Here is a 20,553-nt window from a genome sequence, read left to right as displayed (position 1 = left end):
AGGGAAATCATTCGCAATTGCAAGGTTAGTGTTTTTCAAGTTTTTAACAAAAGACCAAACATACTCCTTGTCTTGAAAGAAGCCGAATTTAGATATAATATGCCTAGGTTTGGAGTTCTGTCCTTGACTGGTATTCTTCTTAGTAGGGATGCGGTGAACGCATTCTAAATGGATTTGTTCGATATCTTCCTCTGGGATCTTAAGTTTATCGCGCATCACTTTTTTCAATTGATCTTCAGCAGAAGTTGACTCACCTCTTCCTTCTGGAACATTAAACACTTTTAGATTTTCACATCTTGTGTATGCTTCTAACTTGATGTTGCGGCACTCAAGATGTTTTATTTTAGCATTGAGGTCTTCCAGATTCTTTGCATGGGTTTCCAGTGGTGCACATGTGGCGGTTGAAGACGAATTTAGGTCGACAATGTCTTTTTGAGCAGTGTTCAGGCTTTCTTGTAAACTTTTATTTTCTTTTTCCAATTCTACCACTCTACCTTGCATAGCCTCTAACTCGCCGAGTCTTGTTGGCACTTTGTAGAGCTTTTCACTGACTTTACCTAGTTTGCCACGACAATGGGCGTCGGCTTCGTCGAACGCATCTTCCTCGTCAGTCTGTGAGCCGCTTTCCCTTAACCGTTTACGACTATCGGCTCGGGCGTCTTCTTTTCCCATGTTATTTAAGCGAATGAAAGCCAAGCCGCCTTCGTTGATTACATTATTTTACAAGTTTTGAATTTCATCTAAAGGAGCTGGCAAGAACACGTCCGCCTTTGGCGAAGGCCACGTTACACTCAGAGTAGTGCACTCTTGCGGCCGAATACTCTTCTCCACGTGCCTGCAAGAACGATTTTGAGTCCTCGGTGCCCACCGTGAGGGTGGAATCATTTTTCAACATTTTTTTTTCAATGCATTATCATTTCTTCATGCTGCAAATGACTGATGGATATCCAACATAAAATAATTTACTCATTTTAACTGAAACCTGACGAGACACAGTCAAATAATTACATGTTCCGAGAGCGTTTATGTGCCAAATGGTGCCAAGAGATAGAGTAGGTCCATGTGCATACATGTACATGTACATGTAAATGTAAGCAACACATTTTGACATTTGTCTGGAAACCAACAGTACAGCCTGTATTTGGAGCTGGAAGGGCAAAACACCTAAAATTCTAAATGCACACAGGTGTAAATTTATGTTCAATAACAAGAACAACAACAAAACCCTATACAATTGGAGTGATGTTACACTTACCAATGCCAATGCCAAGCCCTCTCCAGGTGCTGGTTGATGAAGCGACCCTTAACTTCAATGATTCTTTATTATCTAACTCTGATGATGCTGCATGGCGGGAATTTAGGACAATGATTCCTTGAGAACCCAGGAAAGGAGCAATAAATTCACGGGAAATCACCACATTGGAATCTATTTCTCTTGGACAGTCGATCAGATAGTCTTTCAGTACCCCAATGTCTTTCTCAGATAGTCTTTTTGAGGCACCCATTAGGAAATCAAATGTTCCTAAAGCAGCTTTCATGTCTGGAGGATCATCATCTGTTCTGACTTTCTGCTTCTTTAATTAGCGTCCAAGAACTTTTTTACCTTTGCCAAACAAACTCCAGAAATCCACTCAAACAAACTACCCACCACCATCATCCTAGTTCAAAACTAAACAAAGTAATAACTTGATGACTGACATAATCACAAAGGGCAACAGGCTGGCCAGTTGGAAAATATGTACTGGACTCTGGACTGGACTGGTCTCGAGTGGGGGGTCAGTGTTTTTAGTATCAGTTTTGGTTTTCTTTTGCTTATATTTTTTCGCTTCATTACAAATAATCACCCGAGGTCAATTGTTAACACAGCAGTATTTGGCGCCATTTCTCTTAAATTTGCGTCTATGTTTCAGGCGAGTATTTACAACCTGTGATACACAGACTTAGTATTCTATTCTGTCTAACGCCAGACGATTTTACTCGTCAATGGGGAACCCTGGGAGTCAATGGGTTAATACCATCCCTCACGCCGTGTTTTCCGTCGTAATTTCTCGCGCAGAGTTTTACTGTGGGTGAAGAGGTCACACACAAAACACAGACTCTGCAACTAAGACAAAAATCATGACCTGTGAAACATGACCAGCCAATTTCAAAAATCTGTGAAAATTGACTTGAGTGCCCTATGCGCATTCTGCACAGGTATGATTATCAGTTGACAAATTTCAATGGACATTTACAGTAAGTGCATTTCGTTATCAGTTGGTTGGTGTTTTACAATGATGTTTGTGTTAATAATAGCATGATCAGCGCTAATGGCTTCAAGATGTTCCAGATGTTGTGCAGTAACTCAGTAGATTTGACAACATTGTCTCGCGGGAGACGTATTCTCCAGAACCCACATGAATAGCAAGCTTGGTACAAGTCAGTAGACTGAAGAAATGAAGTGAACCCTGATTCCTGTGGCATTCATGAAAGAAAGCACAAAATAGAATGTGACAAAAATACATATTGCATTATATTTAAAAGGGTCAAAGACAGATCACCGATTGAAAGCATTGACAAGAAAAATCACACGGCGTAAGGGGAACAAGATTCAAGTCCTTTTGTCTAACATTAAAAATAGTTGTGGAGTCAGTGTTTTGGGTGTGACCTCTTCATCCACAGTGAAACTCTCTACGAGGAATTACGACGGAAGTGAACAGATTGCATTTCAGAGGATTTGATTCTCAAGGCAGTAGTAGAGGTTCAAAATGAATTAACACAAATACATCTATGGATGTTTCAAGACTCCCAAGAACATAACAGTACAGTAAATTTTGAAATGTTTCATACAGGTCTGTAGTTATCATTTCAGCCCCAATCAATAATTTAATTTAAAGACCCAAAGCTGTAACTTTTCACCCAAAGAAATATCAGTGGAGACAAAGTGTTTGGTAAATTTATACACGAAGCTGTTTTCATGTGAACAAGGAAATTGAAAGTTTTTGGCTTCCAAAGCAAATGTTTCTTTGAATTACGTAATGTATTGTCTGCAAAAAAAGTCAGCATGGCAAGGGTTTCAATGCAAGTTCATAGACTCCTTTATGGTGTACATTGCATGACGGGTAATCAGGACAAGGAGATACGATATGGCTGCCACGATTGACAAGTTTCATTTCAACATGGGTATCGATTTTTGCATAATATTATTTGGCATCATTCCAGAGTTTTGTACGCCTTCTTTTAGAAAGTGAAAAAGTCCACAATCTAGAAGTTTCATTCTATATCAAAGACTGAGACCGAACATGGTGGTAAGACATGTCTTTCCTCGCTCTCGAGTATTTACGGCATTTTAAAAATATTTTTAATGTTACTGATATCCAATGCTCCTGAAATTTGTTCAGTCCGGTCGTCAAACAGCGAGCCCCTCTGGTTGAAACTATTGCTTCTGCAAACGTTTTATTCAAAACAAGTTATGTGGAACCTGTCCGCCATCTTGGATGTTCATTTTCCTACCCGCGTAGAAGGGTTTACTATCGGTCTAGAGTGAAGTATTACCCTGGAGCTGTTGCTAGCTTACGATTATCCAGACTTGTTTTGGCTGGCGATGTTCATCCTAATCCCGGCTATAAATAAACCAAGACCAAGGCCTTTGATTTGGTTAATCATGCCCTCCTGATACGGAAGTTGAATCAATACGATGTGGGTGGGGGGGGGGGGCAACTTCTCGAATGGTGTAAAGATTATCTGAGAAATCGACGACAGAGGGTGGTTGTACGTGGAGGGACTTCTGATTGGCTGACAGTTACATCTGGTGTACCTCAAGGGTCAATTCTGGGACCGTTGTTCTTCATAATTTATATTAATGACCTGCCTGGCGTGGTTTCTGTTTCTCTATGCTGATGATAGTAAACTTTATAAGGTTATTCACTCTGTTCATGATCAAGAGTGCTTTCAGTACTGGGACCTAAATAGGATCAATAATTGGTGTGTAAATAATAAGATGAGGATCAATGCTAGCAAATGCAAGGTTATGAAAATTACCAAAAAGAATATCCCTTTTACCTATGATAATAATATAAATGGAGCTAAGATCAATTCAGTAACCTTGCACAGAGACCTGGGTTTGTTAACTAGTGATGTTCTCTCTTGGAATTTCCACATTGCCGATATTATAGCTAAGGCAAACAGTATTTTAGGCCTTATTAAAAGAACATGTCGGGATGTTAATGATGTCACAACTCTTAGGACTCTGTATTGTAGTATTGTGAGGCATAGAGTTGAATATTCCTCTCAGGTGTGTAATACTTATAAAAAGGTTAAAATTAGTCGTATAGAGTAAATTCAAAGAAGGGCAACAAATTTTATTCTTAAAAGTGACGACTAATATTTGGTTAGGCTTCGTAAACTTCGTTTATCTTTAGAGGATATGAGAGTTATGGTAGATGTTTTTTTTTATAAGGTGGTTAATAATCATGTTCGCCTGACCCTTGATTCTAGGCTTCGGTCTCGAGGGATGTTGACAGGAGATATGCATTAAGAAGTATGGACACTCCGAATCTTTTAACCAGTCTTTCTAGGACTAATTTATTTAAATTTAGTTTTATGAAGAGAATAGTTGGGGAATGGAATAGTCTCCCTCTTGATATTAGAGAAACATCATCTGGGGAAGATTTTAAGTTGAAGGTTTCTACATTTTTAACTCTTTGAATTTTTGTATATATATTTTTAGTAGGTATATAGGTAGGTCGGAGTTTCCTCCTAAAATGGTGCTGTGACGCTTTTTGAGGATTCTTCCCATTTCAACACAATTCTTATGTACATATTTTATTGATGTTTGTTGAAATAAAGCTTATTAAAAAAAGAATATCTGGAGGAAGAAAACATTAAAGTGCCATCTGGCAGAAATCTTTGAAAAGGGAGAAATTGCTGTTGATTTACGTTTATTTAGAGAAACGCGAGTGATATCCTGTCAATTCCAAAAACTACAAAAGCTCCTCAATCTTTCCATCAGTGAACTGAAATTAATTTTTACCTTTGAACAGCAAAGGGCTCTTCTACAACAGGAACACATTTAGATCTGGCTGCCCATGCTTTAGTTGCATTTGAGCAAGAAACAGCCGTAAAAGTTACTACAGAAACATTGACTTTGACTTTGAAACATTATTCTGAAAGCACTCTGAAGAACGGCAAACTTACAGTAGACCCTTTACAGGTGAACGGCGGTGAATGCGAAAATTTGACCAAATGGCCAAGAAGTCATATAGGACAAGTTTTCAGCTATATTCTGGAAAACAAAGCCTTTGAAATTGAGTTCAAAACCCGGTGCGAACTATAGTAGGTATATTTGTTTAAGAATGGTTTTGTTCACAAGAGTGTGGTCAAAAGTCTGTCTGCTATCTCAGTTGCTGTATCACTCCATGACAATGTATAAGAGAGCAGCCCCATCGACTGTGGATTCTTTGCAAGACAAGTGCATAGCTGGTTTGAGGAAGTGCTGCATTCATGTGATTGCCGCATTACACAAAGTGAAATTTTCCAACCTTAAGGACATTCGCGCCCAACGCTACTGCGCATTTTTGCGCGCATGTCACACACACGTCATGCATCACAGACCACGAAGGTAAACATGATGCTAAAGCCGAAAACATTTTCCACAAGAATGGAACGTGAAAGCGTGTGGCACCATGGGATAGCTGTGGACTTAGGTCTTTTCAGAAATGTCACGCCATGACGTGACAGTGCGAGTATGCCATCGCTTTGAGAACTTTGCAGTGATTTTACTCTCTTGAATGCTCGGTGACCCCTATTTTTCTTTCCGTAGATCACTTCCTTTTCTTATTTTGTCCATTTTAACAAACAACAAAAAAAAATCTGTGTGTGAGAAGTTACAAATATTTTGCCTTTTATGCTCTTGTGCGACTGAAGATTTCTTTCTTAGACTAATGTGTCGTTTTTGAAGGTCTATTTCACCTCAGAAAAAGACATCAGCTGAAAAGGTTAATTTAGTTATACATGTATTAGTTATGTTGAATCATGACGAGACGCAAGTGGGTCTGAACTGGAAGTACTGGATTGCTGATTTAATTAATTGTGGTTTTCCCAGTAATGACTCTTTTATCAGCAAAGAGAGTTAATCGTATTAATATGTCTGGATCTAATTAAGTCTTGACGAATAACATGCGTTTCTGTCATTTGAGAACAAGCCATTTTTTAATCACATGGCACAGCCACGTTGTTTAATTCGCATTTTCTAGCGCAGGCGGGCAATGGCACCACAGAAAGGTTTTTCACCCTTTTCCTGTGTACAGAGTCTGCAGTTGTTACATCCTAGCAAGAAGTGGTATGTCTTAAGCAACAGAGTTTGTGGACATCGTCCTCTAAAATATTTTGCTAGAAGAAAGCCACCAGCGCGTTTTCCAGATGAATTTGTTCGAGTTAAACCAAGTGCTCTGCGGACGATAGATGAAGCTCTGTTTCAAGGAAAAGCTTCATCAGAAGATGAAACTGTCTCTTCATCATTCGGATTAATCGCTGTGTTCCTTCATCATAAACCGGATTCGCCATTACAGTACTGTGCAAAAAGAATGCAAACGAATTTCGCGCTATTGGCACTTTTCGACAAAATATAACGAAATTTCGGGTGAAACGAATTTTCATTCGAACATTTTCCAAATTTCGGAACGCCTATTGTTTTAATCAAAACGAAAATTCGCAACGGCCGCGCGAATATTTGAGCGAAATCGTTGTAATGTAGCGAAAGTTCGTCGTGACATGGCGAAATTTCGTCCTGACAAAGCGAAATTTCGAGAGTGCTTACTAAACATTCGCAGCGAGCATTTGCCTTCTACGGTACATTTAAGTTAACGTTAGAAAAAGGCCAGTCGAAGCCCTCATGAGTGACCAAGCCGGGAATTTGTGAGAGTGGTCGCAACAAGAGCCGGTCGCTTATGTGAGCCGATTCTCGCAAGAGACTAAAATTAAAAACAATGGAGGGTGGTTGTCGCTTACCTAGAGAAGATAGCGTTCGATAAAATTATTTAAGCAGGCAGATTAATCATGGTAAAGGAAGCGTTTTTATAATCCCTTTCTAATTCAGTCAATGCGTGACATCTGGATTGCTTCTAAGAAACATGTCACGAAAATGTCGATTCCCCATGTGTTTTCGAGTTCTGAATAACCAGTATGTTAAGAGAAGTGTCTATTGCCAAATAACTCGAGTTTGGATTATCTCACAGCCCTAAAACTTTGACACCCTCATGATTTATTACCTTCCTACAACATCTCAATTTCTTGACATGTAATTTGTTTCATGGTTAGCAATTTTATTTTTTCTTTGCGTGGTACTTGCGTGACGTGAAAACCAAGAATTGTTACGTTTGGTATGTTAAAATGGCTATGGCGATGATGTTATTTGTCGTGTTTCCACTCAAGGTTGAGAGAACAGTACAGTTGTTGATTCCATTCATTCATTAAAATGCGAAGCGCTAACCAACACTACCAAATTTCGTTTCAGGCCGCAGCTACACGAGCGATTTTTTGCTCACGACGGTGATGCGATTTTTTCAAATTTTATCGCGTCAATCGCCAGTGTAGCCACCCTTGAACTGCCGACTTTTTCTGCTGTCGCGTTGCCATTTCAAGGGTGGCTAAACTTGTGATTTTCATCGCGCGCTGGCGACGCGACAAAATTTGAAAAAATTGCATCACAGGCAGGCAAAAAAAGCTTATTATGCATTATCCAATCCATTGACTCTCTTTTTCTCTGTTTTCTATGAATTACATGTAGGAAGGGATCAGATCTTGGTAGGCATTGTGCCACGTCTGTGCCCTTTGTCCTCAACCCAAAGTGCCAAGTCAGTGTATCCACTGGCTATTGCAAATTGTAAAAAGAACAGGTGCGTGCATGGCAGTATTAAGGTTTATAAATCAACTGAAATATAGTCAATGGGCTGTTTGTTAATAAATAAAATACAGTAGCTTTTCAGTGTATGCCGTTACCACTAGCTACAAGATGGAGGTAATGTTTTCTTCATTTGTTCAAAATTGTAGGGACAACTTAAAACTCCTCATAAAGGACATCAATAGTCAAAAGAAGATTTTAAAAGAAAGAGGCCTGACAGTTGATGGAAGACATTATTCTCTTCATTTTACAGGTTAGTTAAACATTGCTGTCTTGTGTCAAAGAAAATGAAATAGGTGTACAGGAATAATTACTTTTTAGTGTATTCCATATTTAAGAAATCAAAGGATTTGCATCAGTGGAACGTGATTTTGAGTGCCATGGGATTTTCATGCCTTGGTTACGATGATCTTAAGCTGTTTTTCTGCCATTTGTTGAACAATAATTATTAAAAAAATTTAGTTGTTTGTTAATTAAAATTTGATAATGCAAGTAGCTTTCATGTTTTTTTTTGTGTGTATTTCAAAAAAACAATGGAGCCAATGCAAAAACCAATCCAGTTACAGATAATGGACATGATAACCAGAAATGAAAAGGAAACGTGTCTTCTAGCAGGGTACACCATAATTAAGGAAAGAAAAATAACAAGAAGTGTTTAAGGTCATGTTTTATTGGTAGCTTTCTTTGTGTCATGATTCCCCAAGCTCATTGTTTGTTGGGTGGATTTGTAGGGATGCTGTTGCATTGGCTCGCAGCTAAGTTGCCAAGATTTGTCAGATCCGAGAGCAGTCACCATGTAGGAGTTGGTCTTGGCAATTAATGGTGCAAGCTCCTGGATGTCTGACGTTGTTTTAAAACTAGTTGTCTTGTGAATCTTTTTTGTTGACAGTTACTTTGGATTACAAAACACTAATATTGCTCCTGGTTAAGAAAGGGGATGGAGAATTTATTTTGGGAGTACGAGGGGTTGATGTTGAGTTCTGCTTCCTTTGTGATCCAATCAGGGTATGTAAGTCTCTTTTCTTTTGTTTTTATGGTAACGGTAACAAATCTTATCCCACCAACGTGTCAGCCCAACACAATGGCCAACGGGTGGACTGACGCATCACAAACATATCACTGACACACTACCAATGTGACGGCCAATACTCTACAAACAATTGTTGGCCCACTCATAACCACCCTGTTGGCCATGCTCTTGATCTTTTCACACAATTTATAGCAGTTTTTGGTGTCTAGGAGGCTACATAACTGAGGTACATGTACAGTTATGCATTTTTGTTGTAACCTCATCGTTCCTTATCCAGGTGCATGAACATGTATCGATCTCTATCAATATTGCTAATGTAAGATATTAAGATTCATTCAGATTATGAAGTTATTCAGTAGTGATTTACTCTTTTCTGCTGTAGAGATGTTCCTGTCATGATGTTTCCCCTGATGAAACATGCACAGATTGTCTAAAAAGCAAGGCAAACATTAGAAGGTTTTTATTGTTTTGTAATGTTGCTAAATTCTTATAATAACATGAACTTTTTTTTTCATTATTGACCAGTGGAAATTCATCAGTTATACTGCCTTTTTTCTTGGTTATGTTTTGGAATGACTGTCAAAAGACAGACCAAGACAATGGGTTAAGAGTTGCGTATTGCCTTTTTTTATAGATCAACTGGAATTCGTGATGATGAAGAAGAACTGAGCAGTGTCCAGCTTTGTGCATTGCACATGGAAATGAGAAATACTGAGCAACTTCTTTGTTCTATTGGGCTTGTGGCATATAAAATTGACTCCCTTAAAGATGCAAATAATGCATTAAGAAGTTATGGCTCTGAGTCCTTCAAGGGTGAAAGGCTCACAGTGCAAAAGAAGGCAGGACAGCAAACAGAAATCGGAAAACACAATATCCATGTGAGCTCAATGTCAGGTGTGTGAAAACCAATTTAAAGCTGTCTTGCTAAATACTTATTGCTGTAAATCTGGCTATCCAGAATGTAATAATTAATCATACGTTTGTGGTTTTCCAGGATTTAATTCAACATCGGTGACATTTTGGAACTCATTGTACATGTAACTTTATAAACATAAGACTTGTGAGGTTGTCAGAAACATACTGTGTGACTCAATAGCAGCCCCATATAAAACAACGGTCACTTTCTTTCGACAATTAAGGTTTGTCCAAAGTCCATCATTTGAGGCTTTAGTAAATCTAGTGAGAATTAAGTAAATAAATTTCTTAGGATTACCATAATAATTATTATACAGTAATGTATCTTAAATTACCACCAATTGCTTTTTTAGGTCCCACAGAACGTGACATTCTGGCCAATCTCGATGAAATTGTGGAACATGCTCTCCCAATACTGAAGATGAAGAAAGCGTATTCAGATTTAAATACTGCCAAGAATATGATTCTCAATCGTATCACCTTCTGCCATTCTCGTGTTGATGTAATGCCAATATAAGCAGTATTCAGAATCTCTTCTGCATAACTTAATTGATCAGTCTACAGCTAGAGCTAGAACTAGCAAAGTCAAGAATAATAGCATCCACATAGACCATTGTAGTGTGCAGCTGTTGACTTTCAACAGTCCTGTCGCAATGTAAGTGATTTGTTACTAATGAGGTTAACAGTGACATCCAAACATATCGTTGGAGTGTGCAACTGTTGACTATTAACAGTCCTGTCCCAATGTAATGATTTGTAATGAGGTTGATAGTGGCATCCAGACGTATCGTCGGAGTGTGCAACTGTTGACTATTAACAGTCCTGTCCCAGTGTAAATGATTTGTTACTAATGAGGTTGACAGTGGCATCCAGACGTATCGTCGGAGTGTGCAACTGTTGACTATTAACAGTCCTGTCCCAGTGTAAATGATTTGTTACTAATGAGGTTGACAGTGGCATCCAGACGTATCGTCGGAGTGTGCAACTGTCTTATAACAGTCCGTCTTAATTTTGCAGTGTTTTAGTAAGAACAAGTTGTGTTTGAACCATGGTCAGCCACGGCTTTCGGGCCTCCTGCCTTTTTGCCATTTTTCTACTCTTGTGCTTGCGTGGCATTGGTGAAAATGGTATCTACACGTGGCTAAGGGTTTCCTCCACTGAGTTATCGAGTTTTTTGCCGTGATTTTTACACAGTTTCATCCGCAGAACATCGTTATTCAGTCTCGGATGGCAAAGCATTACGTAAGGTGAAGGGGTGTCATCGCCCGTGCGTTTACTATGCCAACACAACGGCTTCATTCCATTGTGAACTTGTGGGAGATCTAGTGTTTAAGCTAAATCCAGGGCCTACAAATATCTCTGGTGGTCCAGTGCGTTCCTATGGGATTCCGGTTCACACTACCAATAGACTAAGCATGAACAATGGTTATTGTTCTACGTGTCCTAATGACCACAAGCATCAGTGCTCCAACCTAATTAATATTCCTTTAATTGCATCGCATCAGTTGACGAATAACAAAGGGATAAAGCTTTGTTTGGTTAATGCGCAATCACTCAGAAATAAGACTGCTGACTTTTCAGACTATGTTACCGAATTTAAATTTGATCTCGTTGCGTTCACTGAAACTTGGTTCACAATTGATGATGTCGCTATGCGTGCTCTTGCAACACCTGAGGGATATAAGTTTATGGATCATCCTAGGGCCAGCAGGTCAGCCGGTGGAACTGGTCTCTTATTCCGGGATTGTCTACAGGTTACAATGATAGCTTCTGGCGAGTGGACATCCTTTGAGTTTTCAGAATGGCTCGTTGTTTCTGGTACATATAGATTATGTCTCGTAGTCATCTATCGAGTGCCCTACAGTGCTGAGCATCCAGTGTCAACTGATGTCTTCTTTCCTGAGTTTTCTGATTATATGGACACTGTTATTATGTCCACTGAGAAACTTTTGATCTTGGGCGATTTTAACATCCATGTTGATGTGCCAAGTGATGTTCATGCCAGGAAACTGCAGGATTTGTTCGACTGCCTGGGCCTGGAGCAGCATGTCAGAGAACCTACTCATACTCGAGGCCACACCTTGGACTTGATGATTTCGCGAAAATGTGAGTCCGTTATTGATGGTTCACCGAGAGATGATCACTTGTTTTCGGACCATTTTTCGGTCGTTTGTGGCCTTCAAATGCTGTTAAGAAACATACTTACAGAAATCAAGAGGGTGAACATTGATCAATTGCGGAGCGATCTCATGGACTCAGAGTTGTGTGTCAATCCACCAAGTGATCTTGAAAACCTGATTAGCTGCTACAATACCACCCTCTCTGACACTCTTGATCGTCATGCCCCTCTGAAAACCAGGGTTGTGTCTGTTAGACCACATCTACCATGGTTTAATGAGGATATTCGTGAGGCAAAAAGGGCAAGGTGTAAGGCGGAGAAAAGATAGCGGAAAACGAATTCTCTCGATGATTTTGATCACTATAGGAAGTGCAGAAACCGTGTCACATATCTGCTTAATAGAGCCCGGATTGCCTTTTATAGGGACTTCATTGAAGACAACAGTGCTGACCAGGGAAAACTCTTTAAAGCCACCAGGAGATTGTTAAAACATGACACTGGCAGTTCTCTTCTGCCGCATGATGATAAATTCCAGCTTGCAAATGATATGGGTGATTTCTTTGTGAAAAAGGTAACTTACATTTGCAAGGAACTTGATGACGCTGCCTCGGGGGGCTTGTTGTGATCCTGCTGAATATGACTTTCCTCAAACAGTTGCGAAATCATTTCATGAGTTCACACCTCTGAGTGATGAAGATATCATTGCGCTAGTGCAGAGATCTTCCAAAAAGTGTTGTGCCCTTGATCCAATGCCGACCAAACTTGTTAGTGATTACATTGATGTACTCTTGCCTACCATAAAGCAGATAATCAATCTATCCCTAGACAACGCGTACTTTCCACATCTCTGGAAGGAAGCTTTGGTAAATCCTTTATTAAAGCGGTTTGGACTGGATCCTCTGTATAAGAATTTCCGTCCTGTTAGCAATTTGCCATATGTTTCTAAACTAGTTGAACGTTCAGCTTCAGATCAGTTATTTGCACCCACGTCATCTAATGGTCTCTACCCAGACCTACAATCGGCTTATGTGAAGAATCATAGCACTGAGACCGCTCTACTGAGACTTAAAAACGATATATTGATGAATATGAATAAAGGGCACGTGACATTATTGGTTTTTCTTGATTTGAGTGCCGCTTTCGACACTGTTGACCATAGCAGTCTGCTAATGAGTCTTCAAACTCGATTTGGCGTTTCTGGCAAAGTTCTGGAGTGGTTTGCATTGTACCTGCATGATAGGAGCCAACGCATCACAATCAATGGAACCCTTTCTGATAGCTTCTCCTTGCAGTGCAGTGTTCCTCAGGGTTCTTGTTTGGGACCTATTTTGTTTGTGATTTATGCTTCAAAGCTTTTCGAGATAACCAGTCGTCATCTTCCAGAAGTGCATTGTTATGCTGACGATACACAGCTTTATTTATCGTTCAGCCCTGGTTTGCATGAAAGTCATGTAGAGGCACTTTTGCATATGCAGCGGTGCATAGATGACCTTTGCCAATGGATGTTAATGGATCGCCTCAAGCTTAATGATGAGAAGACGGAGTTTCTACTGGTTGGTACGAGACAGTACGAGCCCCTTGCTGTCGGTGATCATCTCATTAACCCTTGCCATGAAGCCAAGAACTTGGGCTGTTGGTTTGACCAGCAGCTCAGTATGGTCACTAATATTAATAAAATTTGTAGTGTATCATACTTTTATCTGCATAATATTAGGCGAATAAGGAAATTTTTGTCAGTTGAGTCTACTAAACTGCTTGTGCATGCGTTGGTGACGAGTCGAATTGACTATTGTAATAGTCTGTTGTATGGTTTGCCTCAAACTCAACTGTCTAAATTACAACGTGTTCAGAATACTGCTGCGCGCCTTATTTGCAATGTATCACGCTTTGAACCTATCTCAATAGTGCTTTTTGAATTTCATTGGCTGCCTGTGCATTATAGAATTATTTTCAAAGTTCTAGTGATTACATATAGGGTAATTAATGGTATGGCACCGAAATATATCAGCGATCTTATAATTATCAAAGCAGAATCCAGCTATTCTCTAAGGTCAAATAGCGAGCTGTTAGCTCATCCTAGTGCGCGCACAAAGACAACACTAAGGGATCGGGCCTTTTGCGCTGCTGCCCCGAAATTACGGAACTCGCTTCCTCAGTCATTAAGGAAACTAACATCAGTGGACTCGTTTAAGGTGCACTTAAAGACTTTATTATTTAGACAAGCCTATAAGGACTTTGAATGAATAGATATATTCTGCGGTTTTCCTTTCATATATCAATACTGTAATTTTACCAAGGCTTTTTAATATTTTTCAATTTTTTAATATTGTAATTTTATTTAGGCTTTTTAATATTTGTATACATGTAGACGGTTTTTATTTTTTCAATTGATTGTAACACGCTGGCGATCATATTTTAATGTAGCTGGCGCAATAGAAATGATTAAATTATTATTATTATTATTATTATGTTTTTATGCAGTGATAACATACAACCACACCGCCCAGATATTTCGTCGGAGTGCGTTTGTGGTATAATGGAATACAAGTCAGCAGGTGCTATAGTACTGTTTATCAACAATAACAACCACAGTTTGCACTGATGATTTGTGAGAATGCAGATCAGTGTGGGTATGTTGTTTACACAAGCAACCTATTAATCATGTCAAAAATTTCAATAATTGAGTACCTGTGTGATATTCTAGAAAGAATCTAATTGTCTCCTGATTATTTGTGAAGAAATTAAATTTCGTGGCTGGTATGACGCGGCGTTTCGTCTCGGCCAAGAGACTCATCAGATACTTTTCGAATTCCAGCAAACTCGTTGAGCATCGCGCTCAAAGTCCCGTTCGCGAAGTCAAGATGTCAGCAGTCTGGCCTTCTATCACAGAAGGATTCCCAACCACAAAGTTCACGAGTTATATGCAATAAAAAATTGTCAAGTACTTGTGAAGAAATTAAATTTCGTGGCTGGTATGACGCGGCATTTCGTCTCGGCCAAGAGACTCATCAGATACTTTTCGAATTCCAGCAAACTCGTTGAGCCACGAAATTTAATTTCTTCACAAGCTCCTGATTATTACTTTTTTTTATTTCTTTATTATGGCAGTCATTTCAACTGTCCATTATTTTAGACATTCCAGAACCAAGACTTGTGTTTTGAAAATAAATAACCCTAAGTAATATACTTAAGCTTTTCATCTGGCAATTTTAGTATTATGCTGGAATAATTTCAAGTGGGATATTTGTACGAGACTTTGGCACACACACAGAGCCCATTACACTCAAAGTTTCTGGTATGTGTGTTTGTTTGTTTTTTCACTTAGTTATAGTGCTAGTACAATTTTTTTTTTAAATTATCATTTCCCGGAGGAACGAGGGGAAAAAAAAAAGTTATACAGGTACAAAATAAAACAAAGCAGTGAACAGAAATAGAGAGTACAGTAAATTACAGGTATATGGCAGCTAAATATAACATCTTATATTGCGGTAACGCGGAACTGTTACAAGTATATTTAGTTAAACGTATATCTATTTGTTTGATTGTCGCTCAATGAGGAGGGGAAAAGGGATACTGTGAGACTAACTTTTCTGTCTTAATTTACTTTAAAAGTTCTGTGAAAGGATCCCATTTCTTATTCTCCTTGGTGTAGGTGTACGATTTGATCCTACATTGAAAAGACAGTAGGGGAGAAAACCTTTAATGTTTGGAGGGGTTTCCCTCATTTTACAACACCAAATGAAGAACTTGGCAATTGGGAAACAGAAATTGATTAAAACATTATGACGTGAAGAGCTTTCTGGCTTCAATCCTAGTAAGACGGTCATACTCTTTTGGTAAATATCTGGTATGATGGCTTTCTCTTTCAACCACAGTAATAAATCATCCCAAAAACAAGAGGACTTTTTACAATTCCAGAGGAGATGACAAAGTTCTTCAGGGAAATCTCCGCAAAAGGTACAGTTGGAATTATTTTTAAGGCCAATTTTTGTCAAAAAACAATTTGTCGGTAATATTCTATGTAAGAACCTATAATGAAAGTTAGACAATTTAGTGCTCTCGGTGCAGCGAAAAGCTAGTTTATAGGCGTTTCTCCACTCAGGTTTATGGCAATTTTCAGATTCACAGTTTGCGTCCCATTTTATTTGGCTTTTTTCAGGGTTATTAGCTTTCATAGATATGAGCTTTTTAAAAACCAGTTTGTTGGCCTTTCGTCTTTTAATAAAAGAACTATAGAAATCCTCGTGTCTTGTTTCACTTGCTTCTTTTGTCACAGGGGTTCTAATAGACCGAACTGAAGATACGAGTCCAAAGAAGGTTAATGGTTGTATTTGTATGTTGTACATATTCGATACCTCTGCTGAAGAGAAAAACTTGTTGTAGTCCCTCATTATGTGTTTAACCTTAGAAATGCCTTTCAAAAATAGCTTTTTGTAAAAAAATAGGTTTGTTCCCTACTTTAATTAATGAGTTGTGCCATAGAGGTTGTTCCAAGAACTGATTCTGCGATTTGACCGACCCTTCGAAATTAACTTCTGCCCAAAAACTCAGAATTTCTCAGATTAGGGTGTTGTTTACATCAGTTATCTCCATAGTATCCTTTTTATTGAGGTTACCACTGACAAAAAGCTTTCCACCATATTTCTCGAGTTCTTCCCCAAAGAAGAGTTTCCATTTTCCCATATTTTCCGCATCAAGATACTTTTTTACCCAAGCTAATTTAAGGGATTTATTGTACGAGAAGATGTCGATCATTTTGAGCCCCCCTTTGTCATAATTGTTAATCAAAACACTACGTTTAATCTTATCTCCTTTGTTATTCCATAAAAAATCATAAAATATTTGATTTATCTTTTTGAGAAATCTTTCGTCAGTTTCCAGTGGCGCTAATATATAGCATAAATTTGAAGCAGCTAAACTCTTAAGAACAACAATTTTTCCTATCAGTGTTAATCGTCTAAGTTTCCAGCTATTTAAAACAATTCGAATTTTTTCCAATTTTTCGTCATAATTGGTTCTCAAGGTGATGTTGGGATCTGTAGAGAGCCAGACACCCAAAAATTTAACTTTACTTTCATTCCATTGGATATTTTTTTCTGGGAGGAGATTTTCTTCTTTACCTACACAAGAACCGATCCACAATGCTTCAGTTTTTTTACACTTAATTCTAAGGCCGGAAGAGAGACTAAAACTCTCAAGTAGGTGAAAGGTAGCTGTCAAGGATTCTTTCATTCCATCAAGAATAAAGGTAGTATCATCAGCGTATTGGCTTAGTTTTATCTCTTGATTATTCACACAAATTCCCTTGATTATATTATTCTTTCTGACTGCCTTTGCTAATATTTTGGCCGATAAATAAAAAGATAGGGAGAAAGAGGACAGCCTTGCCTGACCCCTCTTTGAAGTTTAAAGGTATTGCTTGCCCAACCATTGTTCAAAACGCAGCTCTTTACATCTGTGTAGAAAAGCTTGATCCAATGAATAAAAGATGGGCCAAAACCAAAATTTTCTAAAGTTCTGATAATAAAGGTCCAATCCAAGGAATCAAAGGCTTTTTCAAAATCAACAAACAGTAAGAGGCCTGGGATGTTTTTTGAGGAAGCATATTTAATGATGCTGTCAATTAAAAGTATGTTTTCCCCTATAAAGCGACCTTTAATAAAACCTGTTTGGTCGTTGTCAATTAGCATTCTTTAGCCTATTTGCGATGGCTTTCATAGCTATCTTTAATCACCGTTTAAAAGAGTTAATGGCCTCAATTTTTTTATCAAATGTGGATCTGCATCTTTCTTAAGAATTAGCTTAATGATTCCACGTTTTTGAGTAATGGAGAGATTACCTGTCTCATATGCATGATTTAGTGCCTTTAACAAAGGTCCGGCTATTTCGTTCCAAAAAGTGCTATAGAACTCTGCCGGGAGGCCGTCACTACCAGGGGATTTGTCTGAATGCATGTCTTTAAGCGCTTCAAAACATTCTTGTTTAGTCAGCAGCCCTTCACAGTGACAAACTCCGCTTTGGTCTAACCTAGAACTATTTACATTTTCGAAATAGTTTTTCTGTCATTGGAAGGAGCGGAGACTGATACAAATCCCGATAAAAGACCTCAGCAGTAGAAAGGATGTCTTTATTGGAAGTGATGTAAGTGTTGTCCCTTGTCTTAAGCTGACTTATAGTACTAAGTTTAAAGTGACGTTTTTCAAGATTTAAGAAGTATTGTGTGTTCTTTTCTCCTTCATTGTACCATTTAGCTTTACATCTTAGGATAGCTCCTTTGGTGCGCATTTTAACGATTTCCTCTAATTCTAGTTTTGAAGCTTCAAGATTTTCAAGTATGGGCTCTTGACGTTGTTGTTCTAAGTTCAAGGATTCCAGCTCTCTTTCCAATCGGGATATTGTATTCTCAAGGATAGCTTGTTTACTGCAAGTTTTACGTTTTTTTCCCGCAGCAAACTCAAGAGATTTTTCGCGTACTTTTAATTTAATCACATCCCATAGTAGGGTCGCACTTACTGAGGCGTCGTCCTTGTATTCCTCTTGAGTTTCACGAATAGCTTCCTTCATTAGATTTATGTAAATCTCTTCGTTTAAAAGAGATGTATTCAATTTCCAAAAGCCAGGACCTCTTTTGTTAGTATGGGAGGATATATTTAGAGATATCATGGAATGATCGGTCTGGAAGCCAGGTGTTATATCAGTACGAGTGACGTTACCCAAGATGCTTTGAGATACCAAGAAGATATCAAGTCTACAGTGTACTTCAGGGTGGTTTTGGCGCCATGTGAATCTACTAATATCCGGGTTTAGAATCCGCCAGGCATCAACAAGATCCATATTTTCACAGAAATCGTTTACGACTTTTTTAGCGTTTAGATGAGTTCTTGCTAACCCTCCACTTTTGTCTTTTTCTATATCCAAAACCAAGTTGAAATCACCTCCAATAATTATTTCTTCGCATTGAAAATCCAAAAGGTGTGTAAACAAAGTGTTAAAAAAATTGGGATTATCATCATTTGGCGCGTATAAATTCACAAGAGTGATGTTTTTCCCGTTTGCCATCATATCGCATAAAATATACCGGCCTTCATTATCCATAAAAGTCTTCAAAACTTTTAGTTCAAAGTTATTGTTGAAAAGAATACATACTCCAGATTTTCTACTCGAAAAACTACAGAAAAGACTATGGTATCCCCACTCTGTCGACCATAAATCAGATGTTTCAGCAGAACAATGAACTTCTTGTAACATGTAAATCGACATTTTTTTTGCACGAAGCCAGTTGAAAATTTCTCTTCTTTGGTGCTATTCCCTAAGCCCCGCACATTGAGCGAAATTATTTTAATTTCATTGTCACTGAAAAAAAAAGAATAAAAGGTAATAACATTTGATGTTCCGCTTGTCTACTAGGTGTTAATAGCAGTTGGAGAAAATTAGCATAGATACCAAAATAACTTCCAGAGAGCCGCTTCGCTTTACGTGCAGAATTTAGTTGCCATGTTGAGAAAGCTAAGCAAAAAATAAGCCAGAAATTGGCATTAGAGAAAACAGTGAATAGATTAGCCTTACAACAAAAGGGACAAAATAAGCTGATGGAGAAAAAAAAACTAAAGTACAAACAAGAAAAAAAATAAACAAAGGTAATTAAAAAGACCATAATCGACCTGGAAAAAACGAGTGGCAAAACTGATCTCAGCAGGCGGAGGAAGAGAAATGACTAATGGAACGAAATTATAGGTCTATCCCATAGAAGCTCTAAGGGCCCCGATAAGAAGGAAGTTAAACGGTAATAAGGAAGTTATGTAAAACTCACCTCACCTCACCTAGTGAAAAGCAGGTTATTCATCAGTTATTTAAACTTATCTAAATCGGCCTCTTCGTAAATCTTGATGGCCTTAGTACCTTCAGATAAACGTAGAAAAATTTTTCCGTCCATGGTCCAGACTCAATGGCAGGATTTATCCTTCTTTAAACTGAGAGTCTTTGCTAGGAGTTCCTTCCTTCTCGATGTGAGGTTCTCGTTAATGTACAAGGTATGCAAGGCCTCACCAGGAAAGAGGCTGCTGAGGTCAACCTCACGTAGCTTGAAGCGAGCTTGATAAAATTCTTGTTTCTTGGTGTACGATGAGAAACGTACAATGATTGGCTTTACAGTCGGAGGCTTTCTGTAAAGACGATGCACAATGTCGATATCTTGGCTGCGTATATTGACATTTAATTTACCCGCAATAGAACTGATGATATCTTTTAAATTTTCATCCTGTTGTTCAGGGAAACCATGAATCTCAACATTATATTTTCTAGTGTACTGCTCCAAAGAGTCTTGATTCACTTCAAGGTCGTGAAAACTTTTGTCCAGTTTACTGATGGCGCTTTTGTGCTGCGCTAAGTCCTCCTCGTACTTCTTTACTGAAGCAGCGATTTGATCGACTGCTGTCTTTAGAGCAGACATATTCGAATCGTTGAAATGTACTGCAGCCTTCAGTTCTTCCACATCTTTACGTAGGGCTAGATTTTCGGTAAGTATCTTGCTCAGATCTGACTTGATGTCCAGTAACATTTTCCACATATCATCGTGAGTTTTATTCCATTGCTCTACCGACATTTCTTCGT

At 38.5% G+C, this 20,553-nt stretch overlaps 2 protein-coding genes across 2 annotated transcripts; one reads left to right on the top strand and one right to left on the bottom strand.

Annotated features, from left to right (window-relative positions):
* Positions 1–6,245: 6,245 nt before the first annotated feature.
* Positions 6,246–16,326, top strand: LOC138035951 (uncharacterized). Its single transcript, XM_068882339.1, has 9 exons — positions 6,246–6,423; positions 7,766–7,874; positions 8,029–8,132; positions 8,769–8,884; positions 9,292–9,365; positions 9,544–9,803; positions 10,178–10,326; positions 15,157–15,238; positions 16,220–16,326. Exons 1-9 carry the CDS (start codon positions 6,246–6,248, stop codon positions 16,324–16,326), a joined length of 1,179 nt encoding a protein of 392 aa, XP_068738440.1.
* Positions 16,327–19,885: 3,559 nt separating this feature from the next.
* On the bottom strand, positions 19,886–20,545 carry LOC138035950 (uncharacterized). Its single transcript, XM_068882338.1, has one exon. The coding sequence runs from the start codon at positions 20,543–20,545 to the stop codon at positions 19,886–19,888; it is 660 nt and encodes a 219-aa protein (XP_068738439.1).
* Between the last annotated feature and the right edge of the window lie 8 nt (positions 20,546–20,553).

Source organism: Montipora capricornis, unplaced genomic scaffold (genome assembly GCF_036669925.1).
Source record: "Montipora capricornis isolate CH-2021 unplaced genomic scaffold, ASM3666992v2 scaffold_439, whole genome shotgun sequence".
Classification (NCBI taxonomy): Eukaryota; Metazoa; Cnidaria; class Anthozoa; order Scleractinia; family Acroporidae; genus Montipora; species Montipora capricornis.
Note: the sequence above shows the minus strand (reverse complement) of the source record. Positions and strands in the feature narration are given on the sequence as shown.

Coding starts and splice junctions, on each gene's coding strand:
- LOC138035951 (XM_068882339.1), top strand. CDS start 6,246: ATGGCACCACAGAAAGGTTTTTCACCCTTTTCCTGTGTACAGAGTCTG. Junction 10,327..15,156: donor TCTGCCATTCTCGTGTTGAT/GTAATGCCAATA, acceptor TGGCAATTTTAG/TATTATGCTGGAATAATTTC. Junction 15,239..16,219: donor CATTACACTCAAAGTTTCTG/GTATGTGTGTTT, acceptor CTTTTGTCACAG/GGGTTCTAATAGACCGAACT.
- LOC138035950 (XM_068882338.1), bottom strand. CDS start 20,545: ATGTCGGTAGAGCAATGGAATAAAACTCACGATGATATGTGGAAAATG.